This window comes from Strigops habroptila, chromosome 4 (assembly GCF_004027225.2).
Source record: "Strigops habroptila isolate Jane chromosome 4, bStrHab1.2.pri, whole genome shotgun sequence".
NCBI classification, from domain to species: Eukaryota; Metazoa; Chordata; class Aves; order Psittaciformes; family Psittacidae; genus Strigops; species Strigops habroptila.
This window is the reverse complement of record NC_046358.1, coordinates 13,452,612-13,465,429: the sequence shown is the minus strand read 5'-3', so window position 1 is coordinate 13,465,429 and position 12,818 is coordinate 13,452,612. Positions and strand designations below refer to the sequence as shown.

General features: G+C 41.0%; 1 protein-coding gene across 3 annotated transcripts in view; it reads right to left on the bottom strand.

Moving 5' to 3' along the window:
* Nucleotides 1-12,818, bottom strand: part of MDGA2 (MAM domain containing glycosylphosphatidylinositol anchor 2) — a 371,741-nt gene that overhangs the window by 140,545 nt on the left and 218,378 nt on the right. For all 3 annotated transcript variants that reach the window (XR_003991066.1, XM_030483781.1, XM_032919889.1), the window contains one exon: nt 11,785-12,054. Coding sequence is in view for 2 of the 3 variants with exons in the window: in XM_030483781.1 (XP_030339641.1) it covers nt 11,785-12,054 (270 nt within the window). In the remaining variant the exon portion in view is untranslated. The remainder of the gene's footprint in view (nt 1-11,784; nt 12,055-12,818) is intronic.

Here is a 12,818-nt window from a genome sequence, read left to right as displayed (position 1 = left end):
AGCCTGCTCTGAAGTGTCCTATAGGTAATGACTTCTGTTTTTTTCTGATGAATGACTACCATCCATCATATTCAGCACTGTTATGAACATGCAACCAAGTATGGAAAAATTCAGTAACAAATAGGAAACCACATTTACAAACAGAATGCTTTTTAACACCAACCACCCTATTCCACTGAGAACATCATGGCCACATTGAAACCCGATGCAAAGTAATGTCTCAGCTTAAACTCAAGTCCAAGTGAACATAAGATCCAACCTGGACACGTGCCTCATGCCACACTTCAGTGAAGTAACCTGTAGCCAGGTCAGGGGTAGAAAACTTCGCTCTAGTGAATCTGGACCTCATGATGTGTTGGTGGTTTTGAGTATGGAGCACGGTGTGACTCTTGGACAATAAAAAATAGGAAGCTTTACTAATGGGATGCAGTTGTTGAAATGGTAAGTTTCTTGAATAAAACCTTTGTGTCCAGCTGGTGCATTAAAAAGTCAATTTTCCAAACAGTAACGGAAATAAGATTAATGGATTTGAGAGAATAATATAAGCAGGGGAAAAAATTATGTCAAAATTCAGTGTTACTTAAAGAAGATGCATTTAAGAAAGGGTAAAATATGTGGTTAAAGGCTCATACATCTGCTGGTGGCTAATTAAAATAATGGATAGGGAAAAGAAAAGCTGCAGTTCACAGTTCCATCTGCAGTTCCTCATCATTGCTGTGCACTGAGCACTTTAATTAGACAGAACACTGGTCACAAACCGAGCTGCATAAACAGCAGCCTTGGGTGCTTGAGCTCTTCCCTCTGGATATGCCAAGGTTTCCGCTAGTCCTTCTGCTTCCTCCTTCCACTGCTCACCTTTGATTTTTTTGTGCTATTCTAACACTCAGCTACTATAATCACACTGTTTTGTAGAGCTTTTTTTTTAATCAAAGATTGATTACGAGGCAACAGATGCATCTTTACATCCAGTTTTTGCTTTTCATCTCTGAATGATCTTGAAAACCATGCTGCACCACAGATCAGAAGGAGCCATCCTCTCCCTGGGATGTTTAAACTGGGTCTCAAATAATAAGCCATGGTAGATGTGGCCTGACAGGGTCTGGAAGATCCACCATATAGACCAAATCACGGTACATTTCCATGTTTTTCAGTAAAAGCAGTCACCCTCCCCGGTCATTTTTGGAACATGAAAAAGCAATAAACCCTCTAGAAAACCAAAACTATATACGCCAACTTGTTGGAAATACGCCAACTTGTGCTTTGTTCTCCAGCCAGTCTGTAGGACCTAGAAACTCCTAGAGTGGCCAGTCTGTGTCTAGCCATGGGCTTCTCCTTCTTCTCTTACAGAAATACCAAAGTGGATGCAAAGAAAATAGATGGGATAGATCCCTCCAATCCCTCCATATTTTCTGCATAGCATGAGCCCACATTACTTTTAATTAAATCCTCAAAGTTTTGCCAGTTTGCCCACACTGCTGCTGCATTTATTTTGTACTTTGTCACTCAGGTTCATTCTTGTCTGACAGTTAACCACTAGGTCTGCCAAGGTCATCATACTGTTCTATTTCTCCTCTAGCAGGGAAACCTCTCTTACCTTATGGCTCATCTCCATAACCCTGTAACTGCTTGGTCCACTGCTGAGATATAGAAACTTTTTTTATTCTGAAAGGCAGTCTGAACGCTTTGATCAGAATTAGAAAGTCAGTCTAACATCAAATAAAACTACCCAAAAGCTCTGCATAGAGCTACCTTCACCTGCATTAGCAGCAAATAATGCTATGCGATGTTTTCACGTAAGAGAACTCTCTCCAGCAGAATATACGCCTGCTCAGAGAGCAGGCAGGGTGCACCTTGATTGGGTCATAAGGAGAACACTAAAAACTAGCATAACTACATACACATTCACAGAGCTTTTAGGGAGAATGCACTCGTGTTGACCACTCTCAAAATACAAATTTCTTAAGTAGGGTATTTAGGACTCTGCAAGGCATTTTTTTCAAAATTATGCTGCCTGAATGTTCCCTATAGTCACCTTTCTATCCAAAGACAGACTTGTAAAGTCTTGCTAAAAATCAGACACATACACTCAGCATTTTACCAGCAGTTCATTTTTCTTCTGTCAACATGGTTTTAACATAAAGCTTTTTAAAACCTTAACTTTCAGTAGCTATCAGAACAATTAAGCTGTCAAGCATCTTCTTCTAGAGCATCTCCAAACTTTTTAATATCAAGTAATTATTTGGCATTTACAAGACCACATGCATTCACATTTTCAATTTAAATGCAAATACTATGGAGGGATTTCAGGTTTTGTCTCTATTTTTATAAATGCTTCTAATTTTTAAGAGAAAGAGGATTTATTATTCTGGAGATGCCATCTGTCAGTTGTCTGTTTTTACGTGTGTTCTAGTTAATTAGCTCCTATTTCTTTCACTGCTTTTCTTCCAAAGGAAGGGGAGGTGTATACTTCTTTGTAATGAAGAAAATTTCAGTTTACAATTTACTCAGTATATGATCCTTTAAACAGATGAAGCCAAGATCAAAATAGGTAAAACACAGCATGGTTTCTCTTTTAACTGCTTTTAGAAGTAACTATTCAAGAGAAATAGGCATCAGCAGAAGAGCGGAGACCTACAGGTTCATAAAAACCTCCACCTCCAGTGGGGAGGGTGTTCAGGAGGTTTCCAGACCAATCTCCTGATCAAATAAGGGCCAGATGTGAGCTCGGACAGGGTTGTCCAGGGCTTGAAAACCTCCAGGCATGGAGACTGCACAACCTTCTGCCTGTGGTTCCCTGACAGTGAAAATCAGGAGTCACCCCAGTGGTGTCACACCAGCAGAAGCTGATTTTGGGAGACGCTGCAGTGTCCTACCAGGGACCAGCCCCATCTGCCTGGTGGAAGGTGGCTTTGATCAAGGATTTTAAGCACATACAGATAATGATTCAAACACATCTAGGTGGGTACATGAGGGTGAAATAGCAAAAAATGGTCAATAAGCAGCAGTGACAAACTGGCAGCTGGCATTCAGTACTTTCTGCAAACCCAAGCAGAATAAAGGAAAAAAAAAACCAACAAAACCAAAACAACAAACAAACCCAAATATTTCCTATGCTACAAAATCTCACACTGTTATAGCTTGCCAAAACAACACAGGGAGTGCCATCCTGACCAGACCCGTGGGCTCAGGGCTGCCCCATCCCATAGACTGCCTAACTCATAGGCAAACGGGAACTACACAAGTCTCATCACAAGCCAGACAAGAATTGGGATATAAATTAAACAATTCAGAGAAGCTGACACAATCCCCAGTGGGCTGTGCACTTGCCAAACAAATTATAAATCCTCTGAACAGTACAGCTGGGTGTTTTCCAGGGCTAATGCCTTTATAAAGTTTAATTCTTATGCCAAAACTGTAAAAACTTTGCCCACACACTGCAAATGAAACTCGGCACACAGTACTTGTCTTTCTTCCAAAACCTAGAGCAAACCCTCAGTTTCCAAGGCTTCCATAGTGGATTATCCCCATCTCCTACCTCTTGTGTGGCTCAAGAGCTTTATTCAACTGCAGGATTTCATTAGAGCCTGGATTTGTTCCAACATGGGATGCATTCCCCTTCAACAGTTTGTTTTTATTTCACAGTTCAATGCCTCAAAAATTAATCAGGACCCTATCAAACCTTCCAAAATGATTTGCAGACTGGGCAAAGACCTACCAATCTCATTCACAGCTGCCTGATGCAGTACAAGTACCTTAAAACACATTTCAAGGTCATCAAAGTATCTTGGTAACATCAGAACAAAACATTGTGCACTGTTGTCTCTTCTCTTTCCCTTGAAGATGAATAAGAACTTTGAAAAGTCAAGTTTTTCTGCCAAAATAATGTTTTTAAGACTACACAGACCTCATTACATATTAATCAGCCAAGATCTAATACAATAATAAACTATGACACTACACCTCTGCAAAACAAATTTATCATGCATTAGAAGTTAGTAATTGTTAGCTAACCAACAGTAAGGATAAATTTCATTTCCTTGCCCCCGATGAAGAACAAACATGGCAATGTGACACAGCCACAAGGCAAAGGCCAGATGAAGAGAGATTAAATTAATACTACCTCTTGAAACCCTCTGTGATAATACCTTTATATATATGCAGTGCTCAGCAGGCAACGTGACGATTTGCAGAGCAGCAACCTTATGTAAAAACGAAATTTCTGTACACAAAAATTCTGGGAAGTCCTAATGAAAGAGCAAAAGAATCAATAAACTATCTACATTTTTATATGAAACCGTTTTATGAACTCATCCATGATACACTCCAGCCTGGAAGAAAGTGCACATACCTGAGAGTGCTATTGCAGATAATAAAAATAAATGGACTTATTCAACTCTGAAGCTCAACTTTTTTACACATTCATTCTCAGAGCTGTAAACTTTTAGGATAGCGCGCTGGTAACTTATGATTGTAGCAACACACCAGATGTGCTGTAAGATAAGGTTTTCTAAACTAAAATCTTATCTCACTGAAATCCCATTCACAGGTTACACCTCTCAGTGGAAGAATCAGAATTGGCTGGCTTTTTCTTTTTTTTGGACTAAACTGTACTCATGCTTAAAAATCTGGAAGAGGTCCCAGGGAGATGCCTGCAGAGGCACTGGCTCCCATGGGAAGCCGGGAATGCTGGAGTGGGGTGGGAGACCGGGCTGGTTCCCAGTCTCCAATTTACAGAGCTATTCTTCATCCTCAATTAGTACAGGGGTCTATCCCAAAGCCCATGTGCAAACAGTTTTAAAAGGTCCATTTAAATCCCACACCAGAGGAAGGTAGTTTGTCTTGTCCACCAAGACACAACAGAAACTAAGCAAGGTGGTGAGTGCTGTTAAAACTGAGAGTTAAGTAAATTGCTTAAGATTATGATAAAAAAATATATGTTGGCATAATATATGAGGACACGGAGGGCACCTGGCCAGGTGAAGGTGCCCAACTGCCACGGTGGTTCCTCAAAGGCAAAGCCAGCCTTCCATCCTGGCACGGCATCGGCAGATCTTGCCTGATGCCACTCCACGGCAAAGCCCCATCCCCGGAAACGTTCTGCGCCAGGCTGGATGAGGCTTTGAGCAACCTGGTCCAGTGGAAGATGTCCCTGCCCATCACATGGGGGTTTGAACTAGATAGTCTTTAAGGTCCCTTCCAACCTAGACAATTCTACGATTCAGGATTCTATGAAAGCTACTTTCAAGTGATGGCAAACCTACCACAGGCATTGGTTGTGATGGCATTGAGATTGGATCTCAGTGTCAGAGGAGTTAGTTATGGAAAGAGACTCCTGGGAAGAGCTGGGAGGGTTCTGAAAGAAAGATATGGAAATTGCAGGTACAGTTAGTCATTTAAAAAAAAATAAATAAATTGTAGAAGAGATGAAACGGGTGCGTGTGGTAAAGACAGATGTCCTTATCCAGAATATGAATTTCAAAACCTTGGTACATTCATGAATTCACACTTGATTTCTAGTCTGTCCCAAGAAAGCATCACCATTAATGGGTACCGAAAGACAGCATAGGAGTTGCTAAATTTCCACCGTACTGAAACATCCTGAGGAGCTCATCTCTGCCAGCAGCACCCGCAGCTTGCAGCACTCACACCTATGCAGCACCACAGGCACAGAAGCTCCACATGCCTGCACGGCCCCTCATTAGGAAGTCAACGGTGGCTGTCTCTGTGGTGTAGTAATGCCCATTTTATGTGTATGGATATTTGCCAAGCCTTTTGGCTTTCTCCAGCTATGAAATAAGCACTAGTATAATCAGTCTGCTGTGAGACCTTCCCAGAATAGAAAGAGATGGAAAAGAAGGAGGAAAAAAACCCCACAGGTCCTTCTGCTTGTTGTACAGAAACCCCAACATCTTAGACTTGGCATGCTGGAGCCAGCATCTCCAACCAGAGCTCACAGTGTCACAGATGATGCCAGCCAACAATCATGAGTGTCAGATGGATACACGACTCGGCCAGCATCCACCACAACTGCTGCGGTGATGACTGTCATGGGTGCTGCCAAAACCCAATTTCCACCTTTTGAATAAAACTTGTGAGCATTGCCTCTGTTCTAGTGCTCAGCATCAGCCCATGGGGGCCCTGCTCACATTTCAACTAACAAAATATGAGGATCTGAGGGGTGACAGCAGAGGTGCTGATGTGTAACCAGGCAGTCTTATTTTTACCCTTTACTTCATGCAACTGCTAAACCAACCAACCAGGGAAATTCCTAATAAAAAGCTCTGGGATAAACGGAGCTGTTGCAGGAAAGCAGAAGAGTAAGCAGGTGTATGAGAATAGACACCAGTAATACCAGTAATCCTGTAAGGATATTTTTTTCAAATCTATTACAAAAGCAACAAAATTTTAATTTATCTCACAACGTGCATCTTTTTCCTTTTTTTCTTCCTTCCTTCCCCCCTCCCTCTTCACCTTCTTATTAGCAGTCACTACCACACAGTTCACATACCATTTTTAAAGACATACTAGAGTAGGTACTTCCAGCAATCTTGGCCTTTAAATGTATTTCCCCAGAGTGCTTTTTGTTCAGCAAAAGCTTTTGTGCTAATGTTGAGCACAGGTCACTACTTTATATTTAAACTGACAGGGAATCCCACCCCTTTGAAAAATTAACTCTAAATACTGTGTTTCCGCTTCACGAAAGGAAAAAGTCACACAGTCAGAGTCAACTGGCACTAAAAAAATGTTGCAGTTACAATGGAACAGACAGTGATCTTATTTCAAGAAGGTAATGTGAGAAGTTGCTGATGAAGCAACAAAGTTGGTGCATGCTGACACCCTTCCAAACCATTTCAGTGCTCAATATTGAAAACCTCTAAGAATGTAAACTTTTTAAGACCTATAAAACTTTTCTGTTACTCTACCTGTTTCCCAATCTGATGTGCAGGTGTTCTTTAAAGATGCTACCCATTTTTGCTCACTTCCTGGATGGAGAAGCCACCTTACATCCTTCATCATCAAAAGCCTTCAATTCTTCATTGACATACTGGTAGTTACAGAGAGATTTTATTTTCATTTTCCCCTTCACAGTGTCTTAATATATTTATTCTTCCATGCTCTCATAATTCTGAGTACCCAGTCTGAGTCATGTTGAAAATGTATAATTTTCCAGAAGCTGTAGACATATGATTATCTTGATTCCTGCCTCTTTTGACATTTCCAATCGTCACCCAAAATCTCTATGGTATTGTAATGATCATGCTTTTATGTAGCATCTTAAGGATTACAAGGCTAATATTACCATTTCTCTAATGTCTTTTGCTTCCCTCCCCAAATATGCATTGAAGAGAGAATTTTGAAGGAGTAAAATAACCTCCAACAGCAAAGTCTAAAAGCTCTTCAGGCTAGAAGAGTTTCCTGGGACATGGGGTAAGTTGGATGTTCAACTTCCTATGCCAGATCAAGGCAAAGAACTGAGCCTGGGGCCATATCGGAGGTGAGGTGTCTCATTACCAAGCTCCTGGAAATAATGTGAAGTCCTCTCTGCATAGCCGTGTGCGCATGGGACATGAAGAAGTATCCATATCACCATGTGTGTTGGTCAAAGAGCTGTAAGCAAGCATGTTTCGCATTTTAACACAAATGTACGTGCATGTGTGTTTCCTTCTTATTTCAGTTAACGAAAGATCCCTATGAAGACTGATTACCATTCACCTGTTGAGACTAACAGAGGTATGTAGTGACAAATTCATGATGAAAGAAAACTAACAGAAATATCGTGGGTGAGAAAGAACTCTGAAAGAAGTGCAGCAGATTTCCCCCATCCTGGTCTTTATGACAAATGATCTTCATTGCATCAGAACAACATTTTTTGTTTTGCTCTACCACGGAAAACACAGAAAAACAGAACATCCTCCAAGCAAGCACAATTAAAAATACACACAACAGACATGGAGGCTGTTGGGAACTTTGTCTGGAGGGGGTGTGTTGGATTTGATACTTCAGAGAGCTTTTTAACAGAAAGATAAAACCATCACGTTTCACTAGAATGAGAGGAGTCAAGATTCTCTTTGAGTGTCCTCTGCTTTCTGATGGTTTTGTCTAGAAATACGTTATGGGAAGCTATTCTAATCATCAGTCTGAGAGCGGGATGTGAAGATGCCACTAATGAGAACACCCACCAACACTCAAATGCTAGCAGACTTGCAATCATTTAAAGAACTCATTAATCTAAAGAAAATACTTAGAAAGAAACTTTCATAATTAGAATTGGTAAGCAGCCAGCTTTGCTAAAATGAGAGAGTATTTCTTCTTTCTCTGGTTTGACTCAAGACACCTTGATGGATGACAATGTCTTTGATGGAATGAAATATTTTGCAATAACTTTGGGTAGAGTTAAGCTGACAACGGCATTCTTTAAAACGCCTGTATTTCGCAGAGCTTCTCACTAAGATTTCGACAGGTGAACAGTACATGGTCACTGATTTGCCTCTGGTGAGCTCTCATTCAAAACAAATGGAGGAAATGAAGGATATTGCATTATGTTTGTGCCTCTTCAGAAAGGTGTTGTGGTTCTCAAAACAATTTCTCTTTATCATCTCAGCAAAACTTTCACTAACATTATCTGATGTCTGAAAGGGAAAGGCCCTAACACAACAGCTAAGCAGAACAGAGACGAACAGAGCAGAGTTTGCAGCTTACAACTTGCTTGAGAAAGGGCTATCTTTAATGGATGTTGCTTTATCTGAAAGTGTTAATTTAACTCCTTAAGGAGTCAGGGTATGATAGAGTCTCTTCCCTCTTGTGTGTGCAGCATCTGTTGTTTTGCAAGGGATCCACGTTCATCTGAACCAGCAAGTAAGCACCCCTTGTTTTTATAGAAGGATTTATAACTCCTTTTAAGCTATACAGGCTAAAAGAGAACTAACAAATAAATAAATAAATAGTAATCCAAAAGACAACTATGACTAAATGGGTTCCTTGCTGCAATGGCAGATTCAGTCTGTTTTTTATATTAAGAACAGATATCTCCTTCTGTGCCAATGCCCACTGGAAGTGGAGGAAATGAAGTAGCAGTGGAAAAACAGAGAACATATTAAATGCTTATGCATATTAAGAGGCTTCCAGATAAATCCTGGGAGCTAACTGATGGAAAGCAATGCTCTGAGACCATTAGTGGCACCCTCTATCCCACCAGTCCTTCAGCAGCATGCGGCAATTGCAGAAACTACTTATTTACACCCTGGAGAAGGAGAGAATGCTCATTATACAGCACTTCCATGTGTGCACATTTTGCACCATCTCTTGGGTGATACATATTCGCCTAAGCTGTCATAGCTGGTCATCCTGCACTTTCACTGTATTTACCAACACTTTTTAAGGGTCTCGGAAATGACTGATGGAGGAGCACAGACCTGAATATACCTTGGCACCACAATGTCTGAATCTGCTCTTGAATTCACAGCCTCATCTGCTGCCTCAGTTGCTTACTGATCCACATAATTTATGACCTTCAAAAAAGATAAATTACTTTTGTTACTCACTTATTTACTTTTTGTTGTTTCATTTTGGATTATTCTGGGTTTAGACTTTTTTAATATTATTAAATGTGTGGTGGTCATATGATGTCATTCCCAATAGGTTCATGGTCAGATCTGGTGGGTAGTCACAGACATGGGCAGTAAGCCAGAAAGATAGGAAAGTGTAGGCACATTTAGATAAATGCACAGTGAAATTTAGTGAATTTTAAAGGGAAAAAAAATCCTCTGAGCCCTGATGATGCTTTGAGAAAAACTACATTTCTTTCTGGGTAAGATTATTTTCTAATCCTGAGACTGGAAATCCACCTGACAGAAGATGTGAACTCTCTATTTTCCAACAGCTTCTCCTGCAAGGCTTAGATGCTATTTCAAGTAAATATTCTTTTCTCTTCAGCTGCTATGTGAAAATTCTGATACACAACAACAAAATAAGAGATGAAACAAAGAGAAACAGTGAGCTACATGCAAAAAGCTAAGAAATATATACACAAAGTAGAATCAAATGGACTTGATGATCTTAAAGGTCTTTTCCAACCCAGTTGATTCTAAGATTCAAAACTCTGATACAAATTTCTGTCATATTTCATTCCTAAACTCAGCATCACTTCTAGTAAAGATAAATCAACCAAGACTGGAATAAAGATTATTTTTTTTTTCCTTAAAAGACAGTTCTTCCCTTTAACAGAAACAATAAGGCAAAAATCATAGCAGGTAGTAATGCATTTGGGCTAGAAGGGAGCTGTGCTTCATGTATTTAATGGGTTATTCCTCGTTGTGATCCCTTCTCAGAACCAACAGGGCCATACAACAAAGAGTTAAAAAGAAAAAAGCCATCTCAAATGTTTTAATGATAGTTTGTTCAACATCTTGCAGCTCCTAGGCATCTCACAGGCATGGTCTTTTATAAATAAAATTGTGATGGCATATTATTATTATGCTATGACTCATGAAATTTGTATCTGCAGGGAGCTGGGGACTTTGGCTTTTTCCTCTGGGCTTTCCAGTGCTGTCTCCTGGGTCAATTAAAATATCGAGATTTCTTTTCACACAAAACCTTTTCTCTCCCTTTGCTTATTCTGAGCGTTTCACTCACAGCTCCCCTGCACAACCTCATCACTATTGTAAATCACAGCAAATTAATGTCGATGCTGGGTTCCTAAAACAAGACTGCTTTTGCCTCTTGACAACAAAACACCTAAGTCAAATGTCAAAAATTCAAATGGAAATACAGTATTAAAAATAAATCTGTTGACATCTCCTGATAAAATCCTGCAGACCTAGGCTGATGCAATGCTCCCTCGCTGACCCTTGGAAAGAAATAGCTTCTAATTCCTCATCCTGCTGAAGACTATATGTTGGGCAATAAGAAGTGAACAGAGGTTATGGCTTTCATAAAATATTCACACCACTGGCTCTTCATACAGAACTTTCTCCTGAGTATGATTAATCACATGCTATTATTTGAAGTTCCTATATCGTGGAAGTTTATGTTTCACTACCATTCACAGATTGGATTATAGAAAATTAGTTTCAGATAAACCGTTTGGTTCAGGTAGATTAGTCCACTCCGATTATGCCTATCAGCCAATTGAATTCCTTCTTCAAAGTGGCCATGTCCCTGGGGTTATACAGAAAGTGATAAACAACTGGGGAGAGTTTCTCTCCACCTGGCAGTAATTGTTCTGCAAGTGCTCTTCCCTTACTTTTATCTAAGACAGACATTTATCCTGCTATTTAGTATAATTAAAGCATAGGTACTAATCTAAAGCTCCTACCCAGGGAGCAGTTGTCTGATGGCAGCAGATTCACAGCATGCACAACAGCTTTAATTTCAATAACATGTTCAGCTGATGAAGAGGAAGAAAAAGGTGAAGTAGGTAACGACATCTCCAGGAGCTCAGGATGCATTCACTGCCAAGACAGTCCATGCAGGGAACCAGCAAAGGCAATGCCCAAAATATGTGGTGTCCTTTGGCAATTATTTCTCTCTAACAGTTTGGATGGGAGAGCTGCTGCATCTTCATAATACAAATGGGGATGACGCTACCCTTGTTCCAAACAAGGGATTTGAGCCCAGCACAAGAGCCACCGGCTATTTGAAGCCAACACTAATTCATCTCATGCATTATTAGAAATGACCAGAAATACATACGGAAACACCACTATGTGAACACTGCTATCTTGTCCAATTAGGACTCCACTGATCTTCCAAGATAAAGGTTCACGGTTTGCCAGATCAACTTACCTCTTACAATGATATTGGTGGACTTTTTCGCAGGATTTCCAACATTATTATTGGCGATGCAACTGTACGTGCCAGCATCTTCTGACGTGATGGCAGGTATCGTTAAAGTGCCGCCATTCAGCACTGTCTTCTCAGGCAGGATACCGGCAGACCTCACCCATGTCAGGCTGGGAGCTGGCTCCCCTCCTGTCGTCACACAGACTAAGGTGATCGCTTCTCCAGGGTTCACCACTATCGGGTCATCCACAAGAAGCTTAATAGAAGGTGATGCTGTAAAATACAGGAAGAAAAGAAAAGTGTAGCAGGTCTGTATCTGTGGTATTGTCTCATCCTCACAAGCACATTCAAGCCAACAGAGATCAGCAAAGGCACACCAGCTACAGCGCTCTTCGCACCACTACGTGCCCTCTGAGCAGGGTGCTCCCCACCCGGATGCTCCCCCTAACACCACATTTCTCTCCCTGATCTGTACCCTGCTCGGTCATCATCCTTTACCTTGCTGTCAAAGTGCAGATGAGGATTTATGTAAGGACAACCCTGTGGCTGTGCTTGGGAAGCAATGTATAATGTATGGGACTGGTGCCAGCACACTGGATTTTAAGCCCTGGAAGAAAGGAATTAGTAACAATCTTCTTATTTGGCACAGAAAGCATGTTGTGTTCTTCAAGTCAGATTCTACCCATTGAAAACCAGCCCTCTTATTCCACCCGCCTCCCCAGTGAACTCCTTGGGACTTGTCTGCCAACTGAGATGGATTTGTAGAGTTTGAGTTGGGCCTGTTGACTCAGGAAGAGTCATCTCCCTTGGTACATCATCTTCTTGCACATGGAGAAACTGAAGAATCCAGCACAGATGCCTTTTTCGCCTGTATGGGATGTGAAACCTGCAGCTGACAGCACCAGCAGAAACGTGGCCATGGCTCCATCTCCTCACAGACTCACAAGAAAGGTACAGGCTTGGGTCTCTACTAGTTTCCATACAATATCCTACGATGAGCTGCAGGGGTTTTCTTTGGGGAGGACCACCAAACCAGA